At 46.0% G+C, this 17,895-nt stretch overlaps 1 protein-coding gene across 17 annotated transcripts in view; it reads right to left on the reverse strand.

The window, feature by feature from the left end:
- Window positions 1–1,527: 1,527 nt before the first annotated feature.
- Window positions 1,528–17,895, reverse strand: part of adgrb2 (adhesion G protein-coupled receptor B2) — a 194,900-nt gene continuing 178,532 nt past the window's right edge. For 8 of the 17 annotated variants that reach the window (XM_030347505.1, XM_030347501.1, XM_030347511.1 and 5 more), the window contains 4 exons: window positions 15,656–15,691; window positions 13,570–13,683; window positions 4,981–5,037; window positions 1,528–2,861 (listed from right to left, as the gene is read on the reverse strand). In XM_030347505.1, coding sequence (XP_030203365.1) covers window positions 2,685–2,861; window positions 4,981–5,037; window positions 13,570–13,683; window positions 15,656–15,691 — 384 coding nt within the window. In that variant the 3' untranslated portion in view covers window positions 1,528–2,684. Of the gene's footprint in view, window positions 2,862–4,980; window positions 5,038–6,284; window positions 10,127–13,569; window positions 13,684–15,655; window positions 15,692–17,895 lie in introns of those variants that run through there. The other 9 variants (XR_003974577.1, XM_030347503.1, XM_030347504.1 and 6 more) reach the window with 9 other exon arrangements.

The raw sequence follows: 17,895 nt of genomic DNA on the forward strand, positions 1-17,895 counted from the left end.
GTAGAGACCAAGCGTGACCTCGCGGAGAGCAAGGTGAATGTGAACCCGGAAAAACACGACTTGGGGGCCCCAGATCTATCCATCTACCCTCCCTCCCTCTCTCTTCCGCGAGGGAGGGAGGGAGGGAGGGTAGGTGGTTATTTTTTCTCTGCGTATCGCCGATTAGCTTGAAAAGGTTAGCTAGGACTGTGCTCTTGTCTTGCCATCTGCACTGCGCTGCGTTACCACACTAGGGATCTTTAAACAGATGGTTTGAGGGTTGTGTCTGAAAATGTCAGGACAAATCGCCATCCCCGTGGTAATTACTGTTTTCCACTCTCCCTCTCTTGATCTGCATCCACTGCTGCCCCTCTTTTGATTTACTTGCCATCCCCCCCCCCCCCCCCCCCCTTTAAGTCTGCCGTTCTCTCCTACACTGTGCTATCATCTATCTGCCCACTAACGTTCGGCTAATTGGAAGGCTGTGTAAAAAGACATGGAGGGAAGTTATCGGGCCATCTACTGCGTTCATGGTGCACTCTGACCATCTCCCCTCTCTGCTGGTGTTTTGCATGAGTAATATGCTAATGCTTCCACGGCAAAGAACTAGACCTTCCATTTGTTTTTTGGGAGACTGCAATCTAAAAATGTCAGGTAAAAATATCTTTCCATCAGGCTCCCCCTGGCACTTTGACTCCCCCCTGTCTGCCCCCCCCCCCCCCCCAGCCTCACTGCTTAATTTAACATCCCTTCTGATTGGCTACTTGTCTCATCCTTTAGGATCCCACTTTGTCTCTTTCTGCCTGAATGACGTCATCACGATCCGTCCTCGACTGTCTGTATGTCTGTCTGTCAGCGCCCCCTCACCATATATTAAGCCCATATGTATTAATGCAATGTCACATTAACATTTGATATCATCTGTTTTTCTTCTTCTATTTAGGGGGGGGGGGGGGCAGATTGGAACACGTCAATGGTGGATAAAACAAGGACCAATGGGGGAGGAGGGGGGGCGGGGGCAGAACTCCAGAGGACACGTTGGTCAGAGCACAGCCTCTGCCGTCTCCGTCTCTTTGTGCACGTCTTTCCCCTCCACCGCAGCAGTTGCTCTTGATCGCAAATGGCAAGAGAGCGTAGGCTGCCACGTCTCAGCAAGCAGTCTGGAGGGCACGAGGTCATTTCCTTAGTAACTACAGGGGATGAGCGGGCTGGCAAACCAGTCGATACCTGGCTCTGAGCAGGGTATTGATGCCTGTGTATCAGGCCTGTATGTGGGAAGGAGGGAGTCATGGAGAAAATATGAGGCGAGTTTTGCAGACTCTTGAATGGCACAGCAAACAGCCCACGATGGGAACGTATCTCTGGCGTTTTTCCCAAAATCGATTCCAATGTTGCATTCTTCCGAATGGAAATATTCCCAGGGAGTGTGTGTGAGAGGGTGAGAGAGTGTCAAGTGGGCAATATTTGTTCTTGTTGTTTTCCAATCGGGACGGAGCAACATGCAACACACACAGGACCTCAGGCAAGCTCACAAAGATGAGGTGTGTGTATATGTGGAATATTGGTTTGGTTTTCACAAGGGATAAACCCTAATAAAGGAATCTAAAAAAAGGCAAAGCAAGCAAAAAGCCAGACGAACCAAAGCAATCCCAAAATAAATTGATTATTCTTGTACAATTAAGACCGTAGAACATAATTGTGCAGAAAGGGTTCTTTGTTGATCCTGTTTGACTTTTGATATAATTTTCCTCAACAGTTTAACGTTAGGGAGGACATCTCATATCTAAATCATAGAAATTACAAAGAAGGGGAAAACAAGATTACATTGCAGACGGAGAAGAGAAGACGTAGCAGAGGAATGGCACATATCATTAAACGACTCTTTTTTTCCCTTCAACCCCGACCAACTCTCCGGAACCATCTATAGAGAGAAACGTACAGTAAAAAAAAAAAAGAGTGCTTGCATCCTCCATTACACTGGGAAAGAAAACAGAAGATGACGGGGGGGCCTAGGGGGACTAACGGTGTGAAAACAGCAGTGAGATTTTTTTTTTCCTTTCTATAAAAAGAACTTAACGGTGCAGAAATATTCTTTTCTTTTTTCAACTTTTTCAAAATCATTAAACAGGTGAAAGAGATTTTCCTTTTTTTTCTTCTTCATCTTCTCTAGAATAAAATCAAGACATTATTTTTCAGAAACCGTTCATCGTCCATAGGGTCTTTTTTTTTCTGTGGTTGTTTTGTTGGATTTTCTTAAAGGTCTTTTATTTTTCTCAAAAAGTGTGTCTGTACTTGCTTCAAGCCCCTGTTCTTTCATTTTTGATAGTCTTTGTGAAAATATAGAATAGAACAGTTTACCTCCATGTCAGTCCAGTGCAGCCGTAAACAATTACAGTAAGCAATCTAATAGAACACATCGCAGGAGATTTGGAGCAGAGTCTGTAAAAGTGTGTGTGTGTGTGTGTGTGTGTGTGTGTGTGTGTGTGTGTGTGTGTGTGTGTGTGTGTGTGTGTGTGTGTGTGTGTTCATACGTGTGTTGTGTGCGCCCAGTGGTTTGTACTTGTTCACTTTAGTTTGCCCTTTTGAGTAGCTCGGGACTTTGAAAGTCCAATCTCGGATTCTGAGGGAGTGTGTACGTTTGTGTTTTATGTGTGTGTGTCCTAGTTTGCTTGCGGGTGTGTGTATATGTATATGTCTGTTGTTTTTCACACTTCAGTCTGAAAATCTCCTTCGGATGAGTCTGGCGTGTTAGCGGAGGAAGAGTCCCATGTCTTGTTGTGCAGCTCCATGCGGTCCTTCTGTTCCCCAGGGACGATGCACAGCTCGGGGGTCATGGTCTTGAAGCTGTCCCAGGAGTGCTGGTCGTCTGGGGTCGACTTGTCCTGTTAGGGGAAAGGGAGGGGAGAGAGAGACAGAGAGAGTAAAGAGAGAGAGAGAGAGAGAGGGGAGAAAGAGAGAGTTGGAGGGAGAGAGAGAGAGGGGAGAAAGAGAGGGGAGAAAGAGAGAGTTGGAGGGAGAGAGAGAGAGGGGAGAAAGAGAGAGGGGAAAGAGAGAGAGAGAGAGAGAGAGAGAGAGAGAGAGAGAGAGAGAGAGAGAGAGAGAGAGAGAGAGAGAGAGAGAGAGAAAGAGAGAGAGTCGGGACAATACGTGTTTATTATTACCTGTTCTCTGCAGTGGAAGAGGAAGTTAAATGGACTCATAAACGGGATAATTACTTATTTTGGGCCACAGAGGAAATAGTTTTTGAGATGGATAAACCCACTCATTACGAGTCTGGTTTTATGTGGTTTAAAATATTCATCCCATAGTATCCCATTAGGCACATTACCACGGACCGGAGACAACATACTTGAACCAATCTATAGATAGCTATATTGCTTTGTCTTAAAACCAAAACACTCTATATACCAGAATAGCATGCTACAAATATGCTAAGCGTATACTATTCTATGCATATACTTGCAGGCAAAACCATCCAACCCCCCGCTATGTATTCCATTATTCATGTGATTGATTGACACACAATGAAATGTGACTCAAGTCAATACAGATGCAGGGACGGCAAGGCGTCTTGCCGTAGGATACACTGCTACATCTAGGATCAAACCAAAAACTTTGGCTTTGCAGTGGAACCACTGACTGTATTGAGGACCCTAGCCTGCAAGGATATCATGCCCTCCTTCATGAACCAATTCCTTTCTTCCATCATTGAAATGGATGGAAAAGGGATACAAGACACATCTGCTATCCCTTTATCTCCCAATCCTCCCAATCAAGGGGATCTGAAATTGATTGAAATGGCTTGCAAGCTCTTGAACCGAGCTCTCTGTGAACACTGATTTCGGTCTTTCGGGGTGGCGAGCCATTCAAGCGTGTGAAATATATGTTGAGTGAAAAGCTTATTAGAGTTTATACTAATATGCTAATACTAATAAGTTCACAGACCAGTAAATATCTATTTGGCTCGATGTATGGGGCGTAGAGCAATAAAATACCATTTTCCACATTATGAATTAGACAAGACCTTTTCCATTTTGCGGAGCAATGATGGAGCCAATTACTGGTAAACTATTTGGATATATGTATAGGTCATCTGGAAATAACCAGGGGAGTACTTTTCAGCATATCATATCCTGGCTAACATAACCTTTACCTACAGCTCGGAATTGGAGAGATATCCCCAGATACAACACACAGAATGCCGGGGTTCAGATGTGAGCTATAGGTATATATGTGTACGTTCAGGCGGAGACGGAACAGCGAGCATGTCTCTCTCCCGCCTCCACCTCCTACATCTACGGCATGTCATCGTGATTCACCTTGTTTCTCCTTCCTTTCTCTCCCTCTCCTCATAGCCGCTCCTCATGAAGCTACACCCTCATCCAGTCCCATTGAGACATTCACAGCTCTATATCACTGCCGTCATCCTCATTCATGCACACACACACACACACACACACACACATGCCCGCACGTGCACGCACAGTACACCCACACACAATGCATGTGAGCCCAACTTCGTGACAGGAGTTCTTCCGTCAGCCAGTAGGTGGCAATATCTGCACAATCCTCATTCTGCACAAGACGCTTGCAGACAGTTGGTAAAATGAATACAAAAGGCATATTCGGGGTGCCAATTTGCATGCTAAATGCTGGCGAAGGAACATTTTGTAAATGCAGGAATGTGGGTAATGCTGCAGTTAAGCCCAACTTTATCCCTGGGAGCCCGGACTAACGCGATTCTGCCTCCAGTGCGTGTCGATCTCCCTTCGCTTATTCCCGCCATCTATGTCCTTCTTCAGCTCCCCCCCCACCTGCCCACACCAACCCCCTTATTGCCCCCTACGTCTCCCCTCCTTTTCTTTCTCTCTCTCCGACCTCTCCTGCGTTTGGCTCCTTTCGCCGCGTCTCAAATCTGTCTTCCTTCCTCCTTCTGTCCCTCTCGCCTCTGCCGTCCCATTCTCTCCCTCTCCCTCTCTCTCTCTCTTGCCTTCTACTTACACTCGACGAGATCTTTTCACCTCCGGTAGACCAAATGCTCCATGGTTTTTTCCTCCTCTGTCGTGATTGAAGGGGAGGGAAGCGACGGCGTGGCATGGAAGTGCGGGGAAGACGATAGAGAAGGAGACAGAATAGAAAAAGAAAATAAAGAAAAGGGGAGGGAAAAAGAGAGGGAATGGGGTGTGGGGTTTGTAGGGGGTCGGTGGAAACAGGCACTGACAAAGTCCAGCCCAAAAACATTAGCGTCGGTCCACGCACACACACACCTCTCAAGGTGGACCGGGGCAGTTGTTGCTCTGTGCTTACACACTGCTCCCCTTTGGTCTGGTTTCGTTTTTCTCTCACACACACACACACACACACACACACACACACACACACACACACACACACACACACACACACACACACACACACACACACACACACACACACACACACACACACACAACACACACACCTATTCGCAAACAACCCTCTTCAGCACAGTTTATAAAAGAAACGAGAAGAAAGAGTTCATTAACCTAGGGTCAACAATATTGAGGGCACATTGAATACGGTAGCTGTTCTGCGTTCAGATGTCGAGTAACATTCATATATTCCATCGTGCTAGTGTTGAGAGTACCATACAGAGGCTGTAACATCGAAGCCCTTTTGTCTCTTCTTGTATGACCACAATTCCAAGTGAATGGAAATGTTCAACCGGCCAACGATCATGTTCACGCAGAGTCATTTTTCATTGCCTGGTTTTCCCCCCATTAACAGCTTCAGTCAAAACATATGCATTGCACAGCACTTAATGCTTTACACTACATGTTTTGACAGTCTCTTCATTAGCATCTTGACCAAAGCCATTCAACCGTTAGGATATTCACATTATCCCAGTCGAAAGATAATCCCCTTCCCATTCGGCAGCCAACATATCCTCATCCTCATCATCATCATCGCCAACGACATCATCAGCTTGCAGCAGCTAAAGAAAATAAATCATCCATGGGGAAATGTATGGGTGAGTGGCTAGGTTAAAAACAGCATAGATGCTACCAGTGTAACGTCTATGATCTTCAGCCTCTCTGAAGGCTTTGTTGCCTTCGGGCAGCTAGCGCGCTGGTTCAAATGAGTGCCCCGCTTTCTGTAGTGAAGCCACTCTTCCAAAACAGCCCCCCCCCCCGCCCCCTCACCATAGAACGGTCAACGGACGATGATAAGTCTGGACGACAAGGGTTAGTGTGGTGACACATGAGCTTTTGCATGAGGGGAGGATAGGGGGTGTTTAGGGGTAGGTGGGTGTTAACTTGTTTTACCTTTGTTGACTTGGATGCCCATGGTATTGGTGATTGTCTGGCTACATTCAGACTGGGGTGGTGGTGGTGGTGGTGGTGGTGGTGGTGAGAAGCATGCATGACAGCCAGCCGACAAGATAAAACAAATAAACAAAAAAAACAAATAAAGAAACAGAAGATGCAAATAAAATCAAACAAAACAACAAATAGTTTGAAAGGACGAAAAAGTTATCCACGCGATGGACAGACATTGAGTGATCGCGTCCCACACAAACAAAACTGGAGAAACAGAAACCAATGAATAGACAAACACATTTCACAAAACTGCAATATTGAACTTATAAAGCGAAGCAGACATGAAATCAGAAGCAGATTGAGTGGATACCAGATAATGAATACAGCTTTTTTTTTTATGAAATGTTTTGTACTTAAACTTTGTTTAGATTTTGCACTCGTTTCCTTCCGTTCTCTCTCTCCCTCTCTCGTCTTTTAGATGATATTTCATACCTTTCAGTGAAAATGTCCAACCAACGATGATACACAGCAAGCATGTCTGTCTTGGCACTCTAGAATATTCTAGAGAAAAAACAGTAGGAGTTGGTTGCCTTGCCTTGCCTAATTGGGCATAACGGTCTTTAGCATAAATTACTCCTTGGATTGTTGGGGTGCAAAAAAAGTGCCGCATAAATTAAGTCCCTTCAAAGACTGAAATCGACAGAATATATGGTAAATAAATTCAATTAGGGCAACACATTGCGAGCAAACAAGCAATCAAGACTCAAATCAGCAGCGGCCATTCGATGGCGCTGCACGGTCCGGTTCACAAGGCCCATCACATCGTCCCGGAACATTCCGGATGGCGCCTCTGACTTTTTCACCCTCGCCCTAATTGGCCTGAGGCCGGCAAATGAGCTAAATTAGCAATGTGCCTCCCGCACACAGGAAGCTAGCCTTAGCCTTGTTCAGCCACACCGCGGCTAACGGTCTGCTCATTAGGAGCCGCTAATAGAAGCGGGCGGAAGTAGCCCAAGCGAGCGGTGTGCTGCTGCACAAGCCTTTGGTATTCATGGGTCATTTTGGGAGTAAAAGAGGACGACGAAAAACAGTCGATGGGTTTTAAACTCAACCCCGCTCGGGTCCCGAGGTGGAGAGGAGGGGGCGAGAGGTGGGGGGGGAGACAGGGATTTGAAAATAATTAAAAACAAGATAATGGGAGAAATTAATTAGCTGATTAATTCAACGCCTCCAAAACGGAACTGGTAAATGCGTTGTGAGTGAGAAACCGCACGGCGTCAGGACGAATAGAGGGGAAGAGGAAGTGACACGGGAGTGGGTGTGGATAAAGAGGTTGTTTTATTGCGTCCGTTTGAAACCGAAACCTCTTAGCTTAATGCCAGACAATTGATTACTATACCTGGGGGGGTGTAACTGTGGAGAAATCACTGGGCTCAACCAGAATCAATGAGCAATCGGCCTTTGCCATTTAAAATGATATCTATCCATTTCATACAAGGCACCATCAAATCATGCCTGGGTAAAAATATCCCTTCAGTGCCTTGAGAGCTTTGACTGAATTCAATAACACTCACTAATCTTAGCTGTGACTGCATAAAGAGGGCACCTTCAGTATCACCTGTCTTTTATGGTTGAGACATAATGGAGAGAAAGAGAGTAATCTTGGACTATCTCCGCCTGTTCTCATGAAGAGAGAGAGAGAGAGAGAGAGAGAGAGAGAGAGAGAGAGAGAGAGAGAGAGAGAGAGAGAGAGAGAGAGAGAGAGAGAGAGAGAGAGAGCTTGATAGACTCCGAATTTCATCACAGGATTCACACACATGTGCCCCCTGCTGCTATTTGGGTTGAATTGGAAAATATCGCTCCTGTAATGGAGATGGCGCCGCGTCTGAGTCCGTTCCCCGGCTACGGCGCGGCACAAAATCACGGCCTAACTAGCGCACTTATTTCCTTTGTCTTTTTCCCGCCATCACGCTACGTCGTGTGCGATTCCCCCGCTATCTTTCAACAGAGGAGAGCAGCGCACGCCTCATTTAATCAGAACAGTCGACAACGACTGCGCCCGTGGATAGGGGAAAAAATACACGCCGTTTCAGAACTGAGAAATGAATCAGCCGGGCTATTATGCATGGGCAACCTATGGATACGTCAACAACAACAACACACAGGGTTGTGTAGAAGGGGTGGCTGGGGGTGCTGGTGGGTTTGCAACCTTCAGACTCGGCGGGAAGGCGCGAGTGAACAGAGGAAAAGGGAAAGCGGGTATTCAACCTTTAGCGTTAGTGCGCAGACAGCGGCCGCTTGTACATAATCGGTCAGCCACCTGCCTGCTGCCTGGAACATAACCATCAGCACCCACTGACTTTTGCCTTGGAAAATGCCTCCATTACAGCGCAAGTGGAATGGAAATAATGCCATTTTCCTGCAGTTTTTGCTACAGCGCTGGGTTTCGGCTTTCGGGGTTGACACCTCATCATCCCTCAGAATGCTAACTGCCGCTGCACCCTCAGGTGGGCCAGTGTGAAGGCTATACAATGGAGAAATTAGCAGCAGTGGCTAACTTCCTGAATGACCAACACACGGGGAAGGTTGGCGGCAGTGTGGAAGGCCGTGCGGTAAAAGCTAATTGAAATATCGTAGGATCGTGGATGAAGAAAAACAGGTGATTTGGTTTTGGGAGACGAGCGTGAGAGAGAACTTCAGTTTGGTGCTTTTTATCTGTTTAGACACGTGCTGCGTGGGGTTGATGACAAAGGACAATCCCAAATCCACCGCAATTATCGGAGAGAAATGATATAATATTAGCACGTGTGGGTATGGTTTCTTTGTGTTTTTGGAGACATGCTCTGATATCCACTCATCCCCTCAAGGGTCGCCACGATTATCCTACCTTTCCGGCGAAGAGAAACGGATCACTTCTTTGCTGATCTTATAATCCTTTGAAATCGCTCTAGAGTGGTTATTGACCAATTAGAGCCTCTCATGAAAAGCCCCTGTGAGTGCGCAGTGGCTGGTCTCATTTTGTGCTATGTTTTAATGAGCTTGTTAATCATTTATCAGGTGATTATAAAGCTGTTTAGGTCAATGACGTTTTAATGACTTGGTTCCTTTTATGATTTTCTTTGTTGCGGTTATTTTGATTGAGGCATCGCAAACAATAACCAAAAATGTCATGATTTGTCTAAAAGGTGAAACCGGTGCAAAAGATTAAAGAAGCGAGACAATGCAAAACGGAGTTTAGCTAAATGCATATTTAGATTTGACCACGGCACATAAACCCAGCCTGACACAACAATCCATAAAAGAGGAATTGTAAATGTAAATGAGAAGAAAATAGCACTCCCATTACTTCACATTTGAATTGTGTGGTGGTTGACTATATGCACACCTTGATAGTTGAAATAAGGGGTGCTGTGTATTGGATTGTCTGTTACACCACAATGCCACTAGGGGGGACTAATATTAGACTCTCAAATACAGTCACGACACAATGGGGTGATGAATCACATACTACTGGCTTTGGGCTGATGAGCGACTACATTGAATATTGTGATAATTTGACACTGTCAGTGGGTTTTTAAATGAATAAAATAAAATACACAAAACAACACCACAGGCTAATGGTAGCTTTTGCTAGGTGTCGAAAAACAACAAACAAAAGGTCCACAGACACAGTGGCAAATTATTATCCAATCTAGAAGCACGTCTTTAAAGGGTAGTTAATATGACTCCCGGGAACGTTATTTAGACAGGGTTTAAGCATGCTTACGTTGGCTTTCTTTGTAAACAACCGACATTCTGCTGGTTAGCGATGGCTCGGAGCTTTGTCTTGGCGGCGGGGGAGGGGGGACCTGTGGCAGTTCGTTAGACTTGGTTAGAGGGGGTTACGGGTTCAATTCTGTTTAGCCACTCTCAGAGTGGACCGCCTCGCACGAGTCTTAATGGTACTAGTGTTTTAGTTTTTTAGCACGTTTTATGTTCTGTTAAGTAAGGGATTAAAGAGATGAGTGAGACAAGAAGGGTTTTTTGATAGTATTATCATAAGTAGAGGACAATGTGCCGGACGACCCTTTATTAGCTGAGTGACTCGCCCAGACTCTACTGAACTTTCATTGTCTCTTTCCCAATGAAGTAACAATCACAATGTTTACCACTGGAACGTAATGCATATGTGGCTGCAAAGTAAAAAGATTTCCAGTTCAATTTCTGTCCCATGCCTGAGAAGGGAGTATATCTTGGTTAGTATGTGTAATTTCCAAAACTTATTAAGAATTTCCGAGGCCTACTTAGTCGTTTTGATTTCTAATTCAGCATCATGTACAGACAGTGTAAAACAAGCATTGCCCAACACAAATAATACAGACTCAGACGAGAGTAGGGATGAGGGGGTGGATGAAAAGCTACACGCACACACACACACACACAGACTATTGATGTGCATACACACACACACACAACACACACACACACACACACACACACACACACACACACACACACACACACACACACAGTTATAGATGCCTAAACACACACACAAACATAAACACATACATACATTTTAGATTGCGCAGACACAGTCACACACACGTACACACGTACACACAACCACACACACACACACACACACAGTCTCTCCTCATCTGCATAATTGCAGTATAGTCAGCATCTCTGGCTACCCAGCCATCACCCCAGTGTCTAGGGCGATTGTCAAAGTGAGATGTTAACAGCATTTGAGTTGAACTGCAGCTGGATCCAGTCAAAGGGTTGACTCTAATAGTGTTATCATTGTAATTGCTCCTTATTAAGTGCAAAGACTCCTTTACTTGCATCATACTATGCCACAGTACTATAGCAGTATACCATCATTCCACCCATTTGGTTCGATACAATATCTAATATACTCTCCATCCTTCAGTTCCCTTGTGTATTTGAGTCGATGTACAGTATATGTAGGGGTAATTTGGATGTGGGAATAGTGAATGTGTTTCTGTGTATGTGTGTGTGAGTGAGTCAGTGAGTGAGGGTGGGTGTGAGCGAGTGACTACTGCATCTGATTGTGCGACAGCAATGCATTGGAAGGAAGCCAATGTCCCTGAAAAAATCGTGATCAAAGAATGAGGGAAGGCACTCGGAACTGACCAAATATGGTTTTTGTGTGTGAGTGAGTGTGTGTGTTTGTCTCTCCTCTGCATTTATTGTAAATAAGACGCGAACAAGTGTGGCCAATCAATGTCAGGGCATAGCCTACCCATCACAGGACAGTGATGGGTGTGTGGGGTAGCCTGGTCGTGTGCGCGCACCAACGCTAGTGTGCGTGGGCAGGTGATCGTGTGCAGTGTGAGTGCGTGGTGTACCTCTTAAGGAAATCAGCACTCTGAAGGTCAACAGAGAGCAGAGTGGGACTCTTGTGTCCCCGGATAATGATGAAATGAGGGAATAATGATTCAAAGACACTGCTGCACTGCACACATGCACACACGCACACACACACACACACACACGCACCTAGTTCTATACACACAAACCAAGGTAGAGATGTAACACAAACCTACAGACACGCACACACACAAACACACAGACACGCACACACCTACCTACAACCACACAAATACAATACGTTAACGCCAGAGGACAAGGGGCCGACTGGACAGACACAGACAGGAATAACATGGAGGTTTAATAACCCAGCATCCACCCATGGGAAAACAAATCAAGTAAGTGCTGAATTAGGGTGAAGTAATTTGGCGAATGAGGGTGGGGAATGTGGGGCAAGCAGTCTCTCAAATTGCAGGATTTAGAATTCATTAACTGTCCGTGATGGATTAGCCGTCAAGTGACAGCTCTGTTGACTAAATGTGCTCGACAGGGTAATAATAAAGAGCCGTGTCATGGAAATCTAACTTTCCCTCCATTCATCACGTGTAGAAAGTAAAGGATTAAAGGGAAGTGGAGGGGAGCAGGGTTAATAACGCAAGGTTACGGTGAATACGGTAAGGTCCACCTTCATGTGTTTGTTCGTAATGGTCAATAACACAATAGCATTTAAAATGTAAATGATGAAAAAGTATAAAAAATAATGGGGCACAATGACAAAGCTCTTTCTGTTAGGGCAGACGATTGTGCAAAGTAAAGGCTCTAGTAATTGTATGCTCTTCCTCAGTGTTGATATACCCAATAAAAACAAGCAAAAGCAAAGAAGATGTGCTTCCCATTCTTCCGTTCCTGTCCACGAGCACATTAATTCACCGCTCCGTTCCCCGGAATCTCTCTCAACAATTAATTTGGGTCTCGTCGATTTTTTATGTTTCCCCTCCTGCTTAAACATCTGCGCTTAGCATCGGGTGAGCCAGAGGAGGCGAATAAACCCATGGGCATGTACGGTATATCAGTATCCTCCTCATGCCCAAATCAGCCTCGCAGTTCACTTCGATTTACGCAGATGTTTGAGAAAAAAACGTCTGAAAAAAAAAAAAGAATTTTTTTAATGAATTTCCTAGAGGGGATCCGGCAGCCACTGGAGGTTTCCGTGCCTCGTCTTTCTGACATTGTTCTGAGACAACAATGGAAGGCGAAGCCATGGAGAATAAAAAGAGGGGGGGGGACGCGGCAACGCGGCAACACGGCAACCACATACGCTGCATGCTCGGCAGACGATGGATCATGAGCCGCTGGGATAAAACACAGCATCGCTCTCAGACGGTTTTATTCGGGATGTCAGCAGTAAGTGAAACAGAGAAATATGCCAGCCTTGGACTTTATTTGGGAACTGGGGCGGCGGGGAAAAGGGCCATATTAAAAAAGGGAATGCTTAAAAGAAGGAAGAAAAAAAAAGGAATCACGTTAGCGAATAAACGGGGGAAGCTGGAAGCTTCGATTTACGTCCGACATATAAGTCCAAAGGGTAAAATCAATAACGTATAACGGAGGGGCTGGGATACATTCAGCGAGTGACGACTCTGTCTCGTAAAGAAAGGGAATCTCATTGGTTGACTGTTCCTCGAGCACCACAAAGACAGGGCTTACGGCATAGTGTGCTGCGGTATTGGGTTTAAGGATGTGAGTGTGTGTGCCTCGATGTGACAGCTATAGCTCTCTCAGAGGGGCAGTGGATGGGGCAACGTGCAAAGGTGGGGGGGGGGGGGGGGATTTGAGGGGGGGGTTGACTTAAGGGTCGGTGTGAAGGCAGTTTAGGAGAAGGGGGGGGGGGGGGGGGGGCAATGTTGTGTACCTTCACTGCGGTAAGGTATCGTTTTTGTTTTGTCGGGGTTTGGGGGGGGGGGGGGGGTCTTACCTTGAAGGCGGACACGGCCGGGTCCCTGCTATACCTGTCTATGGTGTGGAACTTGGACGAGTGGTTGAGCTCGTGGTACAGCTCAGAGTGTCTTTTGCGAGTGTGCATCACTTTCTGGAAGGGAAAGGAAGGGACAGCAAAAAATAATGAACAGAACAGACCTCCCCCCAACCCATCCCTCCCCCCAAAAAAGGACAACAGGGGTGGGGGGAGGGGCGGCGAAAGGGGGAGCAGGTTGGGTAGAAGGGCAGGGGGCGGCGAGGATGGTGCGGAGGGGGGGGGGGCGGCCAAGGCACTGCAGCGATTCCAGCTATTTAAATGGAGTATAGAGAAGGAGAGGTGGGGGGAGGGGGGGGGGGGGTTGGGGGGAGGCAGCAGATCAATCGATTGCTGGCCCAGGCCTGTTCATAATCTTCTCCCCCTCACTCCCTTAAGTCTTTGGGAACTCGGTTCCTCAATGCAACCCAGGGAGGTCACTTCAGTGAAAAGAGCAGTGAACGTTTAAAAAGAAAGATATCAAAACACAAAATATGGAAATGTGGAAGGCATGTCAGGCACATGCGATGCTAGTTGTGTTGTTATTGTTGTGGTGGAGCTAGCTTAATGTTCAAAGAGACACAAGAGGAAATAATAATACCCCGTTTTTGGCGTGAAAAGGCTCAAACACTGGCCGGCCGTTTGTTTCCGAGGGGACTTCATCCTGCTCTTAGCCGAGGAACTCTCAGATCGCCCAAAGTGCATCTGTCACTGTCACTTCGGTGGCCCTCCTCTGCTCTAATGGACGGAGCCGGAGCCACTCTGTAGCGCGGCGGCTAATCGTCAGAAGGGCCCGCAAGGTTGAAAGTAACACCAGGGCCAGATGCCAACACTCACTCTCACAGATACACAGGGGCCAGCTCTGGCGCCTCTGCCTGCCTGCAATTACCTCAGAGTGGGGCCACTCACATTCCCCCCTCCCCCATCTGCCTGTTGGGAACCCTCTCCTGTGGTTAGACCTTTCACACAGTTTATTTCATGTTCACGATTCTATTATTTTATCCAATATTTCTATTAAACTGCCATGTCAGAATATCGCTTTCTGTGGGGAGTCCCAGGAACTTTCCAGAAGGTAGTGTTTTGTGGTTTGCGTTGTGTTTTTGGCATGTGTTGCATATTCACGTCATGCTTGAATTTGAGCTAACTGGGCCTGAGCCCTTCCGTATGTTGATTTTAGGTTTTGTTTGAGTCAACCTTCTGGTTCAAATCCAGTGTTTGCTCTGGTTCTGCCAGAGAGGTCAAAGGATTAGCTTAGATGGTAAGCCTAGTTGATAAGCCATACTCGCTGTTAGTCAGTTGATACCACACATACTGTCTATGAATGATTCCTCCACAGTAGAGTGAATTTCCAGTCTATACGATAGTATAAATATCATTTCAATTTAGAAATTTTGCATCTTCAAATGTTTATGTCGGGTACTAAAAAAAGGCTTTTGGTTTTGCTTAAGACTGGAGATTCACAGAAGACTCAAGCTCATTGTAAATGCCCAAAACATACACACGCGGGCACAATCACACAGAGACACACACACACACACGCACCCCTGCACAGACACAAACACACACACACGCACACACACACACACACACACACACACACACACACACACACACACACACACACATATATACATCCACCGAAGTCATATCAACAAACTCACTAAAGCCACAACATGTCAATCAAAATACCATAAACTAGTCAGACACGCTTAGTCCTTGACCATGTTGTTTTTTCAACCAGAACCTCTTCATAGATTGTATAAAATATAGCGAATACAAAACAAACCCAATAATCTCTAGTAGACATGTTTCTTGGGGCAGTGTAAACTCAATTTGGTGCTGTCCATGGTATGAAGGGATTTTAGTTGAAGAAACATTGCATGAAGCTATCTGTGGCAGGGTTTCAATCTTCTAAGTGCAGGAGGTACACAAGCGCAAGGAAAGGTGCGTTGCAATGCTATTGGCTCCTCTAAGCGTCACTCAAAAGTCTTGGCAAAAGCAGACGAAAGCAGAGACAGGCCGATGGAAGGAACACGGGGACGAATCTTACCTCAAAGTCCAGCTCAGAGTACCGTACTCTCTTCCTCTGGAAGAGGATTGGGGGGCGAGGGGAAAAAGAATAGCATCAATGACCGCTTGACCAACCAATGTCGCAGCCATGCACACATACACTCAGTCTCAAACTCACATGGACACACACACACACACACCAGCCCTATATCGGACATTCCAAGGTTCCTTATGAACATAGTTTTAACACTTGATCAGACGCCTTCCCTCTCCTCTCGTTCTCTTCTTTCATATTGCCAGGTCTCTTTCCCCTCTCCACTATATTCCATCAACACCAGTATACAATGTAAGGGATTAATGGAATGGAGTCATTGGCTACGTAACCCATATCTCTGTTAAAATGTATGTCTCCATACCAAAACGCAAATATGATCTGATGCTTTGGACCATACATCCCTATCTTCTTCTTGCTTCTCTCGCTTCTGCTCAGTCGATGAAGAAGCCTAGCATCATTTCTTTATGACAGATATTTGCAACGCTCAGAAGTTCAACACCCTTTAGTTAGTTGACCAACCACAACACAACCTTTACCTTCAGCACTCAAAGCTGTATCCACAAAGATACCCAACCCAGAATGAAGTCAGACAGGTCAGTCAGTCCCATAATATATATTGTATTTTCATATATATTCTATTGTCAAATATATATATATATACCCTTTTCTGTTGGTTTAGCGGTATTAAATATCCAATCTTCATGATAAAATGATTTGCATTTCGTTTTAATTTCCAATATTATAGCTGTTCTACAAATATTGTAGTTGGAATGCATGAAACTGCCATTCGAATAATATTTAGACTTTATTATGACAAAGCCAAGGGAGGCACGCTGTTGAACATCTTATGTGTCTATCAGTACCTGTCACTCACAACACAAGAAGACAGTGTGGTCTGCATGTGGTCTCTAATCCTCACCCCTCATCTGCATCACACCACTCCATCCACTCTCCTCCTGGGGTTAAAGCCAGGAGGCAGATCATCCCCTGGGAGCTGTGCTCACACATTGGAGGGGACCTCCTTCCGAGTCTCAAAATGTCCCTTCCCCTCACTGTAGAGGCGACACTCTGAGTGGATTTCAGTAATCCATCCATTAAACCTTTCCCTTGTGTGACCCAGTGTGTGTGTGTGTGTTGGGGTTTGTCCGTTACAACCACTTTAGATTCATCTCAGTTGTATGCCAGACACCGATATCCATCTCCAAACTCTAGCTTATTCACAGCAGGGGGTTGAAATTACTCTTGTGCTTTTTGGGAAATTGCCAGAGCTACAGGTAGCCTCCGAAGAATTGCTCCGTCTTATTCGTGACCAGCACTCCAAGGCTCTGCTGTGAGACAGAGATGTTTTGACGATTCACTCAAAAATATTGTGGGCATGCCAGCGGGTTTATGACTGCAGGGTATGTTTGCCTGTATGTGTGTGGGTGTGTGTTTGCTTGTATCTGTGTGTTAGTGTTTGCCTGTGTGTGTGTGTGTGTGTCTGTGTGTGTACGTCTGTGTGTAATTATGGCGCAGTGTAAAGGATTCAGCAGGGGTGTTTCCTCTGATTCCGCTCGTCTCCGTCCATCTGCTGCACCACCTTGTAGGGTTAAGGGGGATCGCGCAAACATCCCCCCCACACACACACACACACACACAACCAATCATTCAATACCACAAACAACCGCTGATGCACACAAACACAATCAGCCACATGCAGGTCTAGACGAACACCCAGGGCCCAAACTTAAATGAATGTGGGTTTTTTAAACTGAGAGGGAGAATAACCATCGAGCCACAGTTATTGGCTCATTGAGCAATAAACACAGCTCAGCCTTTAATTCTGCCACTGCGCACCCCCACCAAACCTGCGTTGTTCCTAAAATATCACACATCTTCCAAAACAATCAGCTTATGTGCTTATACCAGGGCTTTATATAACCCGGTGCCACGGCATACACACACACCACCTGCGGAAATAAAGCGGGTCTCTGGGAGAAGATTCTTGCATGCGGGGGAGTTGAGAAGTTGCTCAACTCTCTTGCATAGGTTCGCTGCGGCGATGAGGTTGTTTCGAGCTCTGTTCTCCCTTACCGCACATGCTGACACATTCTCCAGTCCAGCCAACATGACCCACATGTGCGGGTGAAAAGGTTAGCTCCTCTGCTACCGAGCCACATTCAGCCATAACTCAAACCCAAAGGAAGTCAGCAAATGGGGGGGGGCTCAGGTGAGACAGCTGCAGC

Source organism: Gadus morhua, chromosome 22, assembly GCF_902167405.1.
Source record: "Gadus morhua chromosome 22, gadMor3.0, whole genome shotgun sequence".
Lineage (NCBI taxonomy): Eukaryota > Metazoa > Chordata > Actinopteri > Gadiformes > Gadidae > Gadus > Gadus morhua.